Source organism: Canis aureus, chromosome 18 (assembly GCF_053574225.1).
Source record: "Canis aureus isolate CA01 chromosome 18, VMU_Caureus_v.1.0, whole genome shotgun sequence".
In the NCBI taxonomy this organism is placed as follows: domain Eukaryota; kingdom Metazoa; phylum Chordata; class Mammalia; order Carnivora; family Canidae; genus Canis; species Canis aureus.
Window position 1 is genome coordinate 16651801 of NC_135628.1, and position 16619 is coordinate 16668419.

Genomic DNA, 16619 nt, shown 5'->3' on the forward strand with positions numbered 1-16619 from the left:
CTCTGTTTCCTTTGACAGAGAATCATTGAACGGAACTCTTTCCTCCTCTTTCTAGTCTCAGGCCCTAGTCTGAAGCTCAACAAAGAAAGTTCTTCTTCTTTTTTTTTTTTTTTGAAAGTTCTTCTTTACACATTCAATAATAAAACATCTAACAATGTCACAGAACTTCAAATGCCATTAAAAAAAAATCTTACTATGTACAGAGTTTTAGAAGGTTTTCAAAATGTGAAACAAGAGAGTCCTGGTGCCATCGAGGCTCACACTGCTCATGAGGGGAGGAATCCAAAGCACTGGACAGTATTTTTAAACGGTAAAAATTACCATCATGAATGCTGAGGAATATTCTATCTGGAGTAAGCAGAGTGCTTTATCCATATTGACCCATCACTACTTGCTATGATTACTGCTAATTCCTTTGTAAATCAACTCTCCTTATAAATTCTTACAGAAAACAGCTAACAGGAGATGACCTGTGTTCCTAAATAATTTGGGGAGTTTTGTCCTGTATTAGCATTTACTTTGCTTAGCTACCTGACCTATAGCAAGCTTGTGTTTCTAACCACAGAGAAGGTGGGGGCACACTTCTAATAGAAGAAAAAGTATAACAACAAATCTCAGGCCTTGAGTACAAAGCCGGGGAGGTAATGCTGGTGAGGGAGATTATAACACCTGAGTAAAAAGTCTCCTCAACTCTTTTTTCTATTAATATATAGTAAAAGAATGAGAAACTTGTGGCTTTTGACACATTCAGGGATTAGAATGTGCTAGAGCAGACCGACAATGAATGATAATGCACTACAGGTCCAGATGCCTACCTGCCCCCCCCCCCCCCCCCACAAAGCCATTACAGAATGATTTATGGTTGGCAGGAAATTGAATGGTAATTATGTGGAAAACAAACTTCAAATGTTAATAACATGCAAATTGGTTTCCTGTTTGATTGGAAATGACTGTACAATACAACACAATCACCATGACAGGTTCTTTCACACCCCTGCCTACTTACCTTCACTCCATCAGCCTCATGCCTAACTCTGAATTTCCTTCTTCACAGACCTTCCTGGTCAGCCTGCCTTAGTGAAATTACCCTTAAAATGAAACAGACTTCTGAAGATGAGCTGGAAAGGTGGAGCACAAATGCTAGGAGGGAAGGTGCCTCACACCTTAGAGCTCCGCAGGGATCCTGGCCAGGAAAGGTGGAATCTGGACCCTTCAGGAAAGTCGCTGGGGTTCTTCTTCCTCGTCTTATTAGTGTGCCAACCATCCGCTAGTATCTCCGTTTCTTCAGCTGATCCTGAGAATCTTCCAGCAAGAAATAGCTTTGAGTCTTTCCCTGGTTCTTACCATGCTCTGAACATCACTTGTTGTAAGCCCTTGTTGGATCTTCTCCAAGGCCATCAGACAGTTAACAGCTCACCTGTAAACATTACTCTCTTCCTCTGCTGAAACCAAGCAGAAGGATCTAGGAGGTAGATACTGAACAGGCCACTTGAACAGAGAGACCCCAGTAAGACCAGCCAAGGCTAAGGAAAATGTAAATCTAGTCTATTATTATCAATATTCCATTGAGCTGGAGGGCTGTGTCCCTTTTTCTAAATTAAACTTTCTCTTTTGAGATAGATTCAGATTATTATGAGAAATAATGTGGAGAGATTCCCATGTACTGTTTAGCAGTTCCCCCATGGGAAAATCTTGTAAAACTGCAGTACAACCAGGATATTGACATGAGCACAATCTGCTTGTTTTCCTCAGATCCCCCAGTTTTATTGTACTTGTGTGTGTGCATGTGTGTGCACATCTGTTTAGTTCTATACAACACACATGGGTCTGTGTATCTTTATTACACTCAGGATCCAGAATAGTATTATCATTACAGGCTCTCTTTTATGCTCCCATCTTTGTCCGGCTCTCTTCCCCCTTCCACTCCTGGCAACCACTAATCTGTCCTTCATTTCACAATCCTGTGAAATAATAAACATAAACTGAGAAATCAAGAACGTGATACAGATGGAATCCTATAGTATGTAACCTTTGGGATTGCCTTTTCTCACTCAGGATAATTTCCTTGAGAGCGATCTCACTTTTATCAGAAAGTTTGGGATGTTATCTCATAATCAGCATGATTATGTTTCTCAGTTTAGTAGGATTATAACTTTAGTAAGCCACTTTAATATACAGTATCCCATGTGATCCTCTCAACAAAGTAGAAAGATAAGAGTTAAAAGGAAAAAACACTGTTTTCTAGCTGTGGCTGAGGTTGACTGGCTCTCCAGCCACCCAGCTCCCTCACCCTGCAGGGCACACAGCCAGACTACATCTTCCAGCTTCTCTCTTGGAAAGGTGTGGCCATGCGACTGGATTCTGAACAATGGAAAGTGACCAGTGGTGATGAGTTCCAATTCCAGCCTGGTTCATAAAACCCTCTCACAAGTGTCCTTCCACATTCTTTTTCCTTCTGTGGCCATCTTGGAGCCTGTGGTGAACCTAGTGGAGCCACAAGATGTGGCAAACAACCCTGATTGAACTCTCTCAAATCTCTTGACCTTTAGTGTTCTGAGTCACCAGAGTTATGGGGGTGGCCACTGTGGATTCGGAGGCAGTGGAAGGGAGGGGTCAGTTGCAGACTATAACACTTTCTGGCCTATCATTTCCTCCCCGGGGCCTTTGGGGCTGTCTCCTGTCCCAGCCCAAGGAGACACACTGCTCTTTCCTCATGCAAAGCACCCCTGAGTCACTTTGGGAATGAGTCATGGTTTTCTTTGAATTTTGGTTTTTTAATTTCTTTTGTGCATGTTTGTTTTTTGTTGTTGTTTATTTTTTAAAGATTTTATTTATTTGTGAGAGACACACAGAGAGAGGCAGAGACATAGGCAGAGGGAGAAATTGGCTCCCTGTGGGGAGCCCGATGCAGGACTCGATTTGGGACCCCCGGGATCACATGGGAGCTGAAGGCAGACACTCAAAACTGAGCCACCCAGGAGTCCCTTTTTTTTTATTTCTACAATTCTTCTGGAATTAATCTTAAGGAAGGGAGCTGTGCTAACTCATTAGCATCTTGTTAGCCATTCTTTGTAGGTTTTTATCCATGAATTAATTTTATTTATTTCTGTTGTTAGAAGAAAAGAAAACCAAAAGTGGGAGGAAAAGGTAATCATGGATTATCTTATTAAAATATACTATGTTTCTAGTATGGTAGAGTTTCTGTGATTTTGCTGGGTGAGTGAGTTTTAGCTTCTTTGGATAATCATTCCAACACAATGAAATTCAAACTGAATAAGGAATTGAATTTAAGGAAGGGAAACGAGGAGGCCATGGGGCTCAGTTGACTCTTAAGATGTAGAGAAACTTGGCTATGCATGGTTTCAACCTGCCTAAATCTTCCTGCAGACTTTCCTCTTATTTCTGCTCATCTTCCTTTTCTCATTACCACCATTCAAAGATGTTTTTAGTCTTTCTCATTTCTTTGGTCTATCGAAACAGATGTTTTTGAAGTGGCATGTTTATCCGCAGAGAGAAGTGATGGTGATTCTTTGCACATGAATAGCTGCAAATGAAAAATGGCTTCTGGAACTTACCTTTTGGGAGCTTGGCGGGATTTCACCTCCTTCCCCCTGCACAGTACCCAGCATGGCCTGTGGTGAATTCTGAATGATGCCTCTGGTGAATTCTGAATGATGCTCTGGGTTTTCTTTTTCATTCATTGTATTCCTTTTTCCTGAAGAAAACTGGCCAATAAAGTGTATTCTTACATCAGCATCCTTTCCTCATAAGCTCTGTTTAGGGAGGCGGTGTTTCCCTTCAGGAATAAAGATTTTCCTAGCATAATTGTGCATCTTGCACTTTTTTTTTTTTTTGCATTATCTCCTTTTAACAGAATGTGCGAGTTGAGTGACAGTAAAAACAAGTGAAGGACAAACTGGTTTTTAAGAACTATTTCTCTGTAAGACCGTGAATGACTAGAGGGGGCCCCTTTCTAAATCACTGCGTTATTTTACTACTACAAGAACTCCACAGGAACACAGTCAAAATTGTCAACTCAAAATGAATTGAAACTTGACCCGTGGGTCATAATAACTCCTGGAATACCATAAAGACGTAAGGCTTCTCTTGGGCTGACCAGCGCTTTCTGTCTAGTGTTGATAGTTGGTGAGCTGGCATGCTTTGTGGATTTACTTTATAGAACAGACCGTAGAAGAAGACCGAATGTGCAGGTATGTCTCATGATGGAGCTTCAGGAAAACAATGAATGCAGATATTCATCAGAACACCCACAGCAACTAAGAGAGTCTGTAGTGATACCTTTGAGTGGGCATCTAAAGATTGGGCCCATGCCGATGGACGAGAACAATCACAGGTAGAATATGATAATTCAAAAGCAATTTATATTTAGCTGTTTTAATTATTCTTGTGGCAGATTCCCTTGCCTACTTATGTTGTGCTTGTATTAATATAAAAGGACAGGTGTATATCCTTACACACACCAGCTGGATGTTGAGAGGAGAAGGCTGGGATGGCGAGGTGGTTGAGGAACACAGGCCCGGAATTCAATGCTTTATAATAAGTCTTGGTATTTGGGAGTATAAGTTCTTCAGCTTTGTTCTTTTTTATTCAAAACCATATTGGGTATATTTGGTTGCATTTCCAAATGAATTTTAGAATCAGCCTGTCAGTTTCCACCAAATGACCTGTGGAGAATTTGTTTGGGAGTACATGAAGTCTATAAGTGAATTTAGGCAGAATTCATGTTTCTTAAATACTGCATTTTAAATTTATGAAAATGGATTATTCTTGAATTTATTTAGGCCATTTAGATATCTCTTAATAATACCTTACACTTTTTCTATACAGAGTTCTTTTTTGTGTTTTATAAGGTTTATTTCTGGATACTTTTTATTTTGATGCTTTTATAGGTAGTACTGTTTTCTAATGATTTATTGCTATTTATCCAGTGACCTTGCTAACTTCACCTTTGAATTGTATTACTTTATTTGCAAATTATTTTAGATATCCTGTGTATGATTTCATCTGTAGTAACAGTTTTATTTTTTCCTTTCCAGTCTGTATACCTTTGATTTCTTCTCATTTCCTTCTTGAGCTAGTGAGAACTTCCCATATAGGCTTGAAGGGAAGTAGTGGTAATACATGTCCCCATATTAGGTAGCTCAACAGGAAAGCTTACTGTATTTCAGTATTATGTATGATGATGTTTGCTGCAGCATTTTTATTTTAAAGACCCGGTATCAGATTTAGGAAATTCACTTTTGCTTTACAGAGATATTTGTCATGAATAGGTATTTCCTCAAACACTTTTTTCTAAATCTATTATGAAGACTGCATGATTTTTCTCTTTCATTCCTGTTAAAATGATGAACAATACTTATTCAGTGATTTAAAATATTAAGCAACCTTGCATTCTTGCAAAGTGTGCTTAGTGTTTGCTTTCCATTTTATTTATCTCTGGATTGAATTTGCTAAAATTTTGTTTAGGATTTTTGCATCTATGTTTGTGAGAGACTGGTTTGTAATTCTTTTCTTATAATGTTCTCGTTTGGTCTTGGAAGCAAGGATGTGAGTTGGAAAATGTTTCCTCTTTTGCTTTTCTCTGGAAGATTGTGTTATTTCCTCTTTGAATGGTTTAGATGAATTCACTGATAAAGTGATTTAGCACTGCAGTTTTCCTGGTGGTGAAATATTACACTATGGATTTAATTTCTCCAATAGATACAGAAATATTTATAGTGTATCTTTTTTATGTCAGTTTTGATAAGTTTTCATTCAATTTTAAAGTTTCATCTAAACTTTTAATGTACCTATCTGCACAAAAGTATTTATGATATTTTTTAGTGCTTTTTAAAATGTCTGTAGGATCTGTAGTAATATTCTGTCTTTTATTCTTGATCTTAGGTTATTTATGCCTTTTTTTTTGTCTTGATCAGCCTTGACTAATCCATCCACTTCATTAAGCTTTTCAATTATTTAAATTATTGAATATTCAATAAAGTTTTATCCAACTTAGCTTTTGGCTTCATTATTTTTAGTTATTATCTTGGCTTAATTGATTTTCTTAAGTATAAGTTTGTTTTCTATTTAATGAAGTTTTATTTACTATGTGTATTTTTTGATATAGTTTACTTTTTTGGGTTAACTATTCTAATTTCTTGAGATGTATAATGAAATCACTTGTTTTCAGATTTTCTCCTTTTCTGATATTTAGTTGTCTATATATTTCCCTCTTAGCACTGCTTTACCTGCATGCCATATGTTTTGAGGTATCATATTTTCGTTAACATTTAGAATTATTTTCTCATTTAACCTTTGACCCATGGTTATTTAGAGGTATATTCCTAAACTTTCACACACTTAGAATATTTTAAATCACTTTTTTGTTATTGATTTCAAGATCAGTTCCACTGTTGTTAAAGAGCATTATCTGATTTCAGTTATTTGAAATTTGTTGAGATTTTTGCTATGACCTGACATATGGTTAGTTTTGATAACTGTTACATTTGTACTTGAAGAGAATGTTGTAATGTGCAACCGAGTGTAATGTTCAATACATGTTCAATTAGGTCAATTTTGTTAATGATGTTATTTAAAGCCTTTTATAAGCTTATTGTCTTTTTACTAGTTAATAACTTATATAGTGAGGTATATAACATACAGATATGCATCTAGTCACCTGGGTATTTTTTTTGTTTTGTTTTTGTTGTTGTTGTTGTTAAGTGAAAGAGTGATTAGAACCCGATAATCTATTTAAATATATTTGGTCATCTCCCTAAGCATGTGTAATTGGGACCCATAAAAGCAAAATTCTCTTTTATTTATCAGATAAACAAAAGGTAAAAGTTACATAACAAGGCTATTCTTGCCAGTCATCATTTTATTCATGTTCTTGCTTTCGGTTTGGAGATCACTAAATTAGTAAACCACATGCCTAAGAAATTATTAAAACCAACAATCCATACTACTACCAAACTCATGCAACACCCTAACATGTGCTGTCACATGAGAGATTATATTCATACTGCACTGTTCAGGCTACAAGACAAGCCTAATTACAACAAAAATGGATAGAATTTTCCTACTTAGTAAGTTAGTAAGTACCTGCAGTCCTCTACTCTGCTGCTAGATTGATCTTTTAAAATGCAGATCTTCTCATACTACTCCTCCACCTCATTTAAAAATTCCCCAGGGGATCCTCATTATCTCTAGGAGAAAATTAAATTTTTTCAGCTTGACACGATAAGCCCACCAGAGTCTGGTTTCTTTCTGCCTTCTAAAGTTTTGTCTCTTCACATAGCCCTAAGCTCCAGCTACCAGTGGAATTCCCTGAATGGATCACAGTCTTCCGGCTGCTTCCTCAGTCCAAAGTTTGCCATTTTTTTAGTCCCAACTAGCTTGCCTGGCTGATGCCTCTCTGGCCTCCAGTGGCTCTGATATCACCTCCTCAGGGGAGGACCTTGTGTTTTGTACATTCCTCTATCCTCTTCTTTCTTAACACCCTTGTCCCCTCTGCCATCATGCTTGCTGTGCCTCATGGTAGGTGCCGATTAGTTGTCCATCTTCCCTAATTAAGAGAAAGCACTGCATTTTCTCTCTTTGGATTATTAGAGCCTGTCACAGTGCCTGCACACAGCAAGCACCCAGTAAATGTTGAATGAGTGTTTTAAGTGCAACCATCTTAAGTATAAAAACAAACAAATCACCAGAAAAATACTCAGATGGCATTGCTAGATGACATGAAGTATAAGCCTGAAGGTCACTTAGAGTATCCCATATGGAGGAATTGTTTTAGTTTACTTTCTATGGCATTTAGGTAAGTGGCGGGGGATGGGAGTGACATGGAGGAAACAGGTGTGTGAAAAGTACACAGAAATGCCTTTGCCTTACAAATACACGGATGTGATGAACTGAAATGTTGAGTTTTTTATTCAAAAGAGTTTGTAGGACTCATGATTCACTGGGACATGTACGGGAAGTGTTTTAAAAGATCCAGTTCCCTTTTACATTTTGTTCAAACTAAACAAAGCCTGTCAGAAATAACAGCCATGGTTGGCCATACTGGCATTTTAGGAGCTGCTCATCCATCCTCAGAGGGAATAACCTTGAGCAGAAAGGACAGATATAAGAAAACATGTTTCCTGGCTTTTTATTGCAGTTTATTTTTGCTCAGGAGGCTTTTATGATGATTTCATTGTAGTAGTGTCTAAAGCTCAACAAAATTGTATGCTTCCAAGGCATGGTAGTAGAGGGTTTCTGGGACCTCACTTGGGTGGAGAATAGTGCCTTGTCCATTGTAGGACAATTTTCTGGGTTATGAAGTTGAGTCAAAAGTTACTTCCTGGGGTACCTGGGGTATCAGGTAGCTCAGTAAGTTATGTGTCCAACTCTTGATTTCATCTTAGGTCTCAATCTCAGGATTGTGAGTTCAAGCCCGGCATTGGGCTCCATGCTGGATGTGGAGCCTACTTAAAGAAAAAGTCAACCTCAGTGATCCTAGAAATTGTCTTTGTGGGGGAAAAAAAAAGACCTTCTCTTTTCTACTCCAATAGCCTTTCAAATTCCAAAATATGGTGTTGGGCCTTTCCTTACTTAGTTCCTGTCTTCTGACGCTTTTATGCATTTCAAATAATGGCATGGTCTCAAGCTAACTCAGCATCCAGCACTTGCTCTGGGCTTGAGGGACAGAAAACTGAGGTAACACGGCATTTCATCATATGCCTTGTAGCTGGGAACCTGTAGAAAACAGAGTTTCTGTGGAGAAATGGAGGACTCACGTAAAGCTGCCGTGGCTTATCCACAATGAAATTATACACTATCATAACAGAAAGACGTGTTGCCAAATTTTGAAAGCATGAGCTATTCCTTAAATGGTGTTGCACTTCTATATTGGAACTATTATCTGGCAGCCACGGTGGCAGAAATAGATGAAGTGCTGGAAACTATGAACATTCACTCAGAAGGGAAACTTTATTATTGTTATTGTAGTTATTTCCCTCCCTCAACTTCCTTCCTCCTTTCCTACCTCCTTCCCTTCCTTTAGATTCCTGAACGAAAAATCCTTATGAATAGTATTAAATAGCTAGCTATACGGAATGAAGCTCACCAGGGGATCTGTCCTTGGGGACATGGGCTTTTAGGTGAAATGAATTCATGTGGAAAAATATCCACACAGATTTCACGAGGAGACCAGAGGAAACATCTGAGCCTTCCTGCCTTAGCTAGTCTTCTCCAAGGTTAGCAAAAATACTTTATAACATGACTATGAGATACTCTATAACATGGCTATTTTCAGACCACCCTTCTTAAGATGGATTCAGATCTTGGGAAAACCTTTACTATGATAGAAAATAGGGAAGGATGCCTCCTTATTCCCAGAAACTTCCAGAGATTTTTTAATTTTTGAAACTAACTGGTGGCAGTGGTGAAAGAGCTCATTTGAAACTCTTCCATTCATGAAGCAGCTGTTTCACCGAGGTAAGTGGTAGGTAGGGAAGGACAGGGCATCACATTCCAGAAAGGATAAAGAAGAGGATGGACTGAGAGGCCAATGGAGGAACACCCACTTGAACGCTATCTTAATGCTCAGCAATACTTGAAAATAAGGACATCTGGAATTTTCCAGGGCTTGTGTGGCAGTTCCATAAAGCATAAAGCCGGCAGTTATGTGGACAGGGACAGCTCTGGCTTATATCTGATGGGTTATAGGAGCTGGGTGTCTCAAAAATTGGTTATCATTTATTAATTTTTTTTAAAGTTCCTATAGTCTTTCTGTTGTCATGTATTGTTTCTTTTTAATTTCTTTTCCTGTCTCAGTGTATTTGCTTTTTATTACAATATGATTTCAGCTTTCACTTTGTTTCACAAATCCATGTTTTCTTGAATTTTATTGAACACAAAGTAGATGTTCCCTAAAATTTACTTCTGTTGCCACTAGTAAATTTTTTCTTTTTTTTTTTTTAAAGATGTGTTTATTTATTTATTCATGAGAGACACAGAGAGAGAGGCAGAGACATTGGCAGAGGGAGAAGCAGGCTCCTCAGGGGGAACCCAATGCAGCTCGGTTCCAGGACCCCAGATCATGCCCTGAGCCAAAGGTAGACGCTCAAACACTGAGCCACCCGGGTGCCCCAGGAGATTTAATTTTCAAAAATGATTCTTTCACTGCATTTTGAGTGCTATATTCTCTGCTCTTGTTAATGCTGAATCTTTTTGTTGACATGTATATTTTTTTCTGTTTAGTTGTTCTATGAATAAAGCAAGGCGAATGAATCTCAGCTGGGTGTTCTCCATAAATGCACTGGGTGTGTTCCAGGTTTCCTTTATGTCTACCAGGGTGTTGATAGAATCTTTTGCTCATCTCATAAGCTAGAGAAACGGGAGCAGACATGAATTTTTAGTGCTTCTCATGCATCGTAAAGGTCCTTTATTCTGTCTTATTTCTTCTCTGGGTTTGTTGAAGCCGCTAGGTTATGGGTTTGCTTCTGTTTACAACTTTATGTCAGGGCAGACCTTTACACCAGATACATAAATGTGACTGTGGCCAGTGTCTGTCTGGCACCACTGGTGACTACGTGAGGATGGAGCCCCACACTCTTGACTTTCTGCTGTTTGTGGCACCGAGCCTGGGACTTTCCAGGGGGAGATGATTTTCAATGCTCTGATCTGAACTGTTGAGTGAGATTCAGGGTAATGCTTTTGCTGGGTGCCTCACTCCTTCTTTGGCCTAGGGCCCTGGCTGCTGGGTCCCAAGATGATAGGAAGCTCTTCCAGACTTTTTTTTTTAAGACTTGACTTTGATGGCTTTTTATTTATTTTATTTATTTATTCATGATAAACACAGACAGAGAGAGAGAGGCAGAGGGAGAAGCAGGCTCCACGCAGGGAGCTTGACGTGGGACTCGATCCCGGGACTCCAGGATCACACTGAAGCAGGCACTGAACTGCTGAGCCGCCCAGGGATCCCCCAGCTCTTCCAAACTTGATTGCCCTGATATCAGGCTTTCCCAGGAGTGGGAATCGTTAATAATTGTGGATTCAAAGTCATTCTCTATATGATGTTCTTGATAATTTCAGTTGTTTTTGACTAATTATAATTGGTTTTTATTTCATAAATGTAGGAAGCCCTTGTACTAGGAACAGGAACTTCTCTTAGGAAAAGAAGTGTCAGTCATTTTCATATTTACTTGACCTTGCATAATTAGCATTATATTTCATCTGCCAGTTTTTAAAAATCTTTGGAATTCCTTGTCAATTTTTTAAAGACTGGCTTAGTTAAATCTAGGTCATCAATCCACAATCCGTCTAATGGGAGACCCAGGAATCTACTCCCATCCTTGAAAGATCACTATCCCAGTGTTTTTTGTTCTTTGTTTCCGTTTTTTGGAAAATCATGATTGGAAAATCATATTAATGATGACTCATATTAATGATGAAATTTTGAACTTGTCCACACTTGAGAATATATTTGTTGGCAATTCTACTTAATTTGGGTATGGGCATAGATATCTTCAATTACATCACATTATTCTCAAAAAATGGTATTACTGGCTTTCTGGTATTTGCCATGATAGAATTCTATGACCAGCTTACATTTATGTTACCTGTAAGTCATATATATTATTTTCTAAGATTTTCAAGTTCTTTTCACTGTTCTTTGAAATAAAAAATTTCAACAGTATACGTTGGATATTTTAATGTTTTTTTTCATCCCTGATTTTATCTGATCCCTTTTCATCTGGTTTTTCTTCCGTCTAAGAAAACTTATTTGATTGAAGCTGCTTCTGTTTATTTCTTGTGGGAGCCCTATTACACGTAGACCGGATCATCTGGTTCTTATTTCTGTTAGTCTTATATTTTACCTAATCATTTTTTACTTTTTGTCATTTTCCTTTCAGTAAGGTTTTGAGGACTGACATAGGTCCTATTAGAGATTCATGTCAGTTCCTTGGTAGAATTTTCAAGCCCCAAATGAAGGGAGAAAAATTTTTAAAAATTCCTTAATTTACCCTCATTTTACTTTGTCAGTTGAGAGTCCAGACAGCTTGGGGGTAGTTGGGCCCCTGGAGGTGAGAGTCAAAATTAGAGGCAAACTTAGCCAGGAATGTGTTTTGCTAGAGCTTCCAGTCCTTATTTGGAATAGCTCTCAGGGCTCATAGCTACAATCTCCCCATTCTTTGGCAGACTGGCTGTCCACTCCGTGTGAGTGACTGGAAAGCCCTTCCATGCCAACTCCCTGTCCTGCTGCCCCTGAAGCCCAGAACACTTCCTAGTGCTGCTAATGGGAGCCACAGGGCTGATCCTCTCTTCCAGGGCCACAGAGGCCTCTGCTGCTTTCCTTTGTCTATATCCCTGTCACATGTTGGAGATTCACAAGTCAGGTAGTGACCACCCTCAATCTAATTTCTTCTATATTTTACATCGTTCAGATTCCTGGGAATTTCTTTTGTGTGGCTGACCGTACTGTTTAAGGTTGACCCAGAGTTTTTCTTCAATCTTTGTTGCTGATTATTTTCATGTAGATCTGAAGGGAGTTAGTTTACACCTTGCCAAGAAGTCAGCCATTCTCTCTTATGATGGCAAATTTCGAGGATATTTTGAAGTCTGGAAAGTTGAAATAGCTTTGGGAGATGAGACTTGATACTAATCTTAAATATATTGCTATAATCCTTCCCATCTGGTTGCCTATGATGATCAAGGTCATTGAATCACAATCATGACAATAATGGTAACAATTGCCTTTACAAAAACAACCAGGAAATGGGCAGATGTTGATCAAGGAGTATAGACTTAATAGTTTTAACATGAATAAATTCTGGGGATCTAATGTGTTTTTGTGATTATAGCATGGTGATTAGAGTTAGCAAGTATTAGCTTCAAGTATTGTATACTTGAAAATTGCTAAAAGTGAGTCTTGAATGTTCTTGACACGAGAAAAGTTATAATTGTATGAGATGATGGATATGTTAACTAACCTTATTGTGGTAATCATTTTGCAATATATACATGTATTAAATCACCATGTGGTACACCTTATACTTACACAATGTGAAATGTTAAATATATTAAATAAAGCTAGAAAAAATGACATGGTTGATGTGAATATATTAATATCAATTTGATTTAATCTTTATAACAACTCAGAAAATTTCATCATTGGATTTCCATTTCTTAGCTGACACTCAGAGAAATTAAATAACTTGCCTGGTAGTGTGTAGCTAATATGTTGTGATGTGGGGCTCAAACCCAAGGTTGTCCTCAAAGTTTCTGTTTTTTTAATTGTTGATTGTCAAACAGCCTGAAGAGTTGTCCAACCTCCACATCTGTGATATTTACAGTGTTTTCAGTTACTGAATTTTGATCATCTGTTGTCATTTCATTGGTCTCATATATACTAACTCCTTTTCTGTGGGGATAATGTTGATCTAAATAAGAGCATATTTTATCATTTTTCTTATACTGTCTGGAACACTTGATTAGTAGAGGGGAAGATCTTGTCTTCAGTATGTTGGTTTATCAACCAGCCTTTCTCTCTCTCTTTTTTCCCCCCTTAAAGCTGGGGCATTTATCTGCCCCTAGTGGAATTCCTCCTGTTGAGTAAAATAGTTTATCTTCATGTATTCCTTATGTAACCCTCTACGGGTATTTTGGTGCTCTAAATCTCTTCACTGTCTTGGTACACCCATTGACCATGAGGTTGCTATGCAGGCTGGGTGCTGGTGAACATAGTATAATCTTTAACACAGCAGAATATCAAGTGGTATTTGGTGATGTTGGTGCTGCTCTTGTTTTACTACATCCAGTTAGAACCAAAAAATTGAAATTAGAGAAGCAGGAAAATCATTGCTAATTTAGGGAACACCTAGAAAGGCAAAAAGGCAGCTGGAAAGTCAGAGGTGGTCAGTGCCTGATGGATGAGAACATTTTTGTTCTTGCTTCACAATGGCAAAAATGTATGTATTTATTTTATAACCTTTCCTTTGAGAAATACTGGTCAGCTACATGATTAGATTTGTATTTTCCTTTCAGGTAAATTGGAATAAATAAAAATATTATATGGCTATAAAATGTGTCTCTAACTGTAAAATTATTCTGTTTCCTCTATTCTAATTTAGTGGTGTCTTTTTTTCCTCCTAGGTTAAGGTCTCTGGTCAAACAATTAGAGAGAGGCGAGGCTTCGGTTGTAGATCTTAAGAAGAATTTGGAATATGCAGCCACAGTGCTTGAATCTGTGTACATTGACGAAACCAGGTAAGCCAAAAATGAGAAGTTCGTGCACTGAAGGTGAGTTTTCTGTTATGCGGCTTTTCTGAAATGTCCTCTTTGGCCTGTAATGGGATAGCACTCAAATGACTGGTGATGGAGCTTTCATTTGCACAAACAAGTCAGGTAGATTTGGACCTCTCATAGCCTCTCTACCCCCTCATCTGAGAAAGGAGCTAAATGAACTTATTTCACATGGCCATCATGATAATGAAGTGCAACAATATAAGCAGAGAGAAAGTGATTTTTAAAAATATGATAAGGTTTCTTATCAAGTGTAGCATTCCACTGTAGTAATTGCACAATTAGCCTCAGCCTAAAAATTATGTTCCTGTGTTAATGCACATTGTCTGTAAGTGGAGGCTCCTGAAGTGATGGTAAAGCATTTATTCTCTTAAATTCCCACAATTCCTTCTTTAATCTTAACCGTTACCGATTTTCTTCATAGACTTTTCCCACCTGAATTATCCAAAGGTATGAAAGCACTTCCCATCACCAAATGCATTTGAAAGTAGCAAGATAGCTTTTCTTTTGAAAAATGTTGACGTGGTGAATTTGAAAGGCTTTTCTTCTCTTTCCTAATTCAGACAGTTTCCTCTATTAGCCTTAACTCTCTTTGCCAGATTCCAATCTGAAAGGATTTCCTAGTAACCCAAGAATTTTGCATGTGGCTTAGTTTTTGGTGACATGCTTGTTTCCTAATTTAAGAAAATTTGATATAATAGTTACTTCCAAATGTTACATTTTTCTCTCCTGCCCCCCAAATTGATTGTCTAAAGGGAAAATAAAACCTTTTTATAAAAAAAACTCTTTTTATTGACACCTGTTTACACTGCTTATTTTTAGTAGGACTTAATATAAGTATAAAAGACAATTTTATTTTAACTTATTACTATTTATATTCTCTTCTGGTGGGCTGACCTATGAATAAGTTTCAAACATCAGTTAAACACATCTTGCAGATGACTTATACCACTGAGCTCAAATAAAGAACTACATTATGTGGAAATTTTGCTTGAATTTAGAATTTATGTTTCTGTAATATTCTATCAAATTAGAAAGAATATAGGTTGACATCATTTGGATTTATTAATCCAGAAGGCTGGGTTGATGTGGTTTGGGTAATATTTTACAAAGTATTTCTTTTTCTCTTTCAAATTAAAATTTGTTCTCTTTAAAAAATATTTTTATTTTGTCTTAAATTTATTTTTATTAAAGATTTATTTATAACTGATGTATAACCTTGTGTAACTTAGTTGTACAATGTATTGATTTAATGTACTTATATATTGTAGTATGATTACCATCAGTGCATCAGCTAACACCTCTATCATGCCACAGAATCGTCATTATTTTTTTTGTAGTGGGAGCAATTAACTTTGAAGTTTGTGATGCTGTATTGTTGTCCATAGCAAAGTCTTTATGTTCTTTCTTTTTTTAAACACAAAATAGTGCCACATGGTCCCTCTGTGAAATAAACCTCCCTGTGAATGCATTTTTAAATGGAAGATTTAGATCCCATTCAAATTCCACAAACCTAGGAATGAAGATACTGAGTCCTCCTTCCTGAAGTGGTTCTGAGACCCGTAGCCTGAGATGGAGTATATTTGACTTTCTCTGATCTCTTTGTTTCTTTGTACAGTATGGTAGAGAGAACCATCCTGAAACAGAGTGGTGAGCTTTTGCAAGCCTTACCAAAAGAGTGCTGAATTTTTTGTGGCCATTTTTATTTGGTCTCTTTGTACCTGTGTGTGCAGGTGGGGTGGAAAGAAGGAGCAGCTGTTTTGAACAGAGAGCTCTAACTTCCGATTTAAACTCAGTGTCCTGGTTGTGTTTCTTGCGTTCAGGCGACTCCTGGATACAGAGGATGAACTCAGTGACATTCAGTCAGATGCAGTGCCTTCTGAGGTCCGAGACTGGCTGGCCTCCACCTTCACGAGGCAGATGGGGATGATGCTCAGAAGGAGTGAGGAGAAGCCACGGTTCAAGAGCATCGTCCACGCAGTACAGGCTGGGATATTTGTGGAGAGGTAAAGATAGCTGTCATTCAGTGACCAAAGCAGCAAAAGGGACACCAGTCTACAATAACTGGAAGCTATGCTCTGATTAATTTTGGTATCCTTATAAAGACAGAAAATTCTGGTGGAAACAGTCTTGAACGAGGGGTTGCCAAAACATATCTATTTAGTCTCTGTAGCATCATTAAGACAAGCTTTTGCCTTTGCTCAGCATTCTTTTCATTAACTAGAAAAGATTTGGTTTAAGTCCAGTCTCCCGATTTTTAAAAGGGGCATCATCTAATCCATCATCCTTTGACATATGTGGATAATGTCTGCATTTGGAATAGGTCAGGTATG

The 16619-nt window shown here is 37.9% G+C and overlaps 1 protein-coding gene across 8 annotated transcripts in view; it reads left to right on the plus strand.

The window, feature by feature from the left end:
- The window catches only part of PDE1C (phosphodiesterase 1C), a 482957-nt gene that overhangs the window by 366363 nt on the left and 99975 nt on the right, over positions 1-16619 (plus strand). For 6 of the 8 annotated variants that reach the window (XM_077856290.1, XM_077856292.1, XM_077856291.1 and 3 more), the window contains exons 4-5: positions 14137-14250; positions 16110-16292. In XM_077856290.1, coding sequence (XP_077712416.1) covers positions 14137-14250; positions 16110-16292 — 297 coding nt within the window. Of the gene's footprint in view, positions 1-12230; positions 12381-13645; positions 13953-14136; positions 14251-16109; positions 16293-16619 lie in introns of those variants that run through there. The other 2 variants (XM_077856298.1, XM_077856297.1) reach the window with 2 other exon arrangements.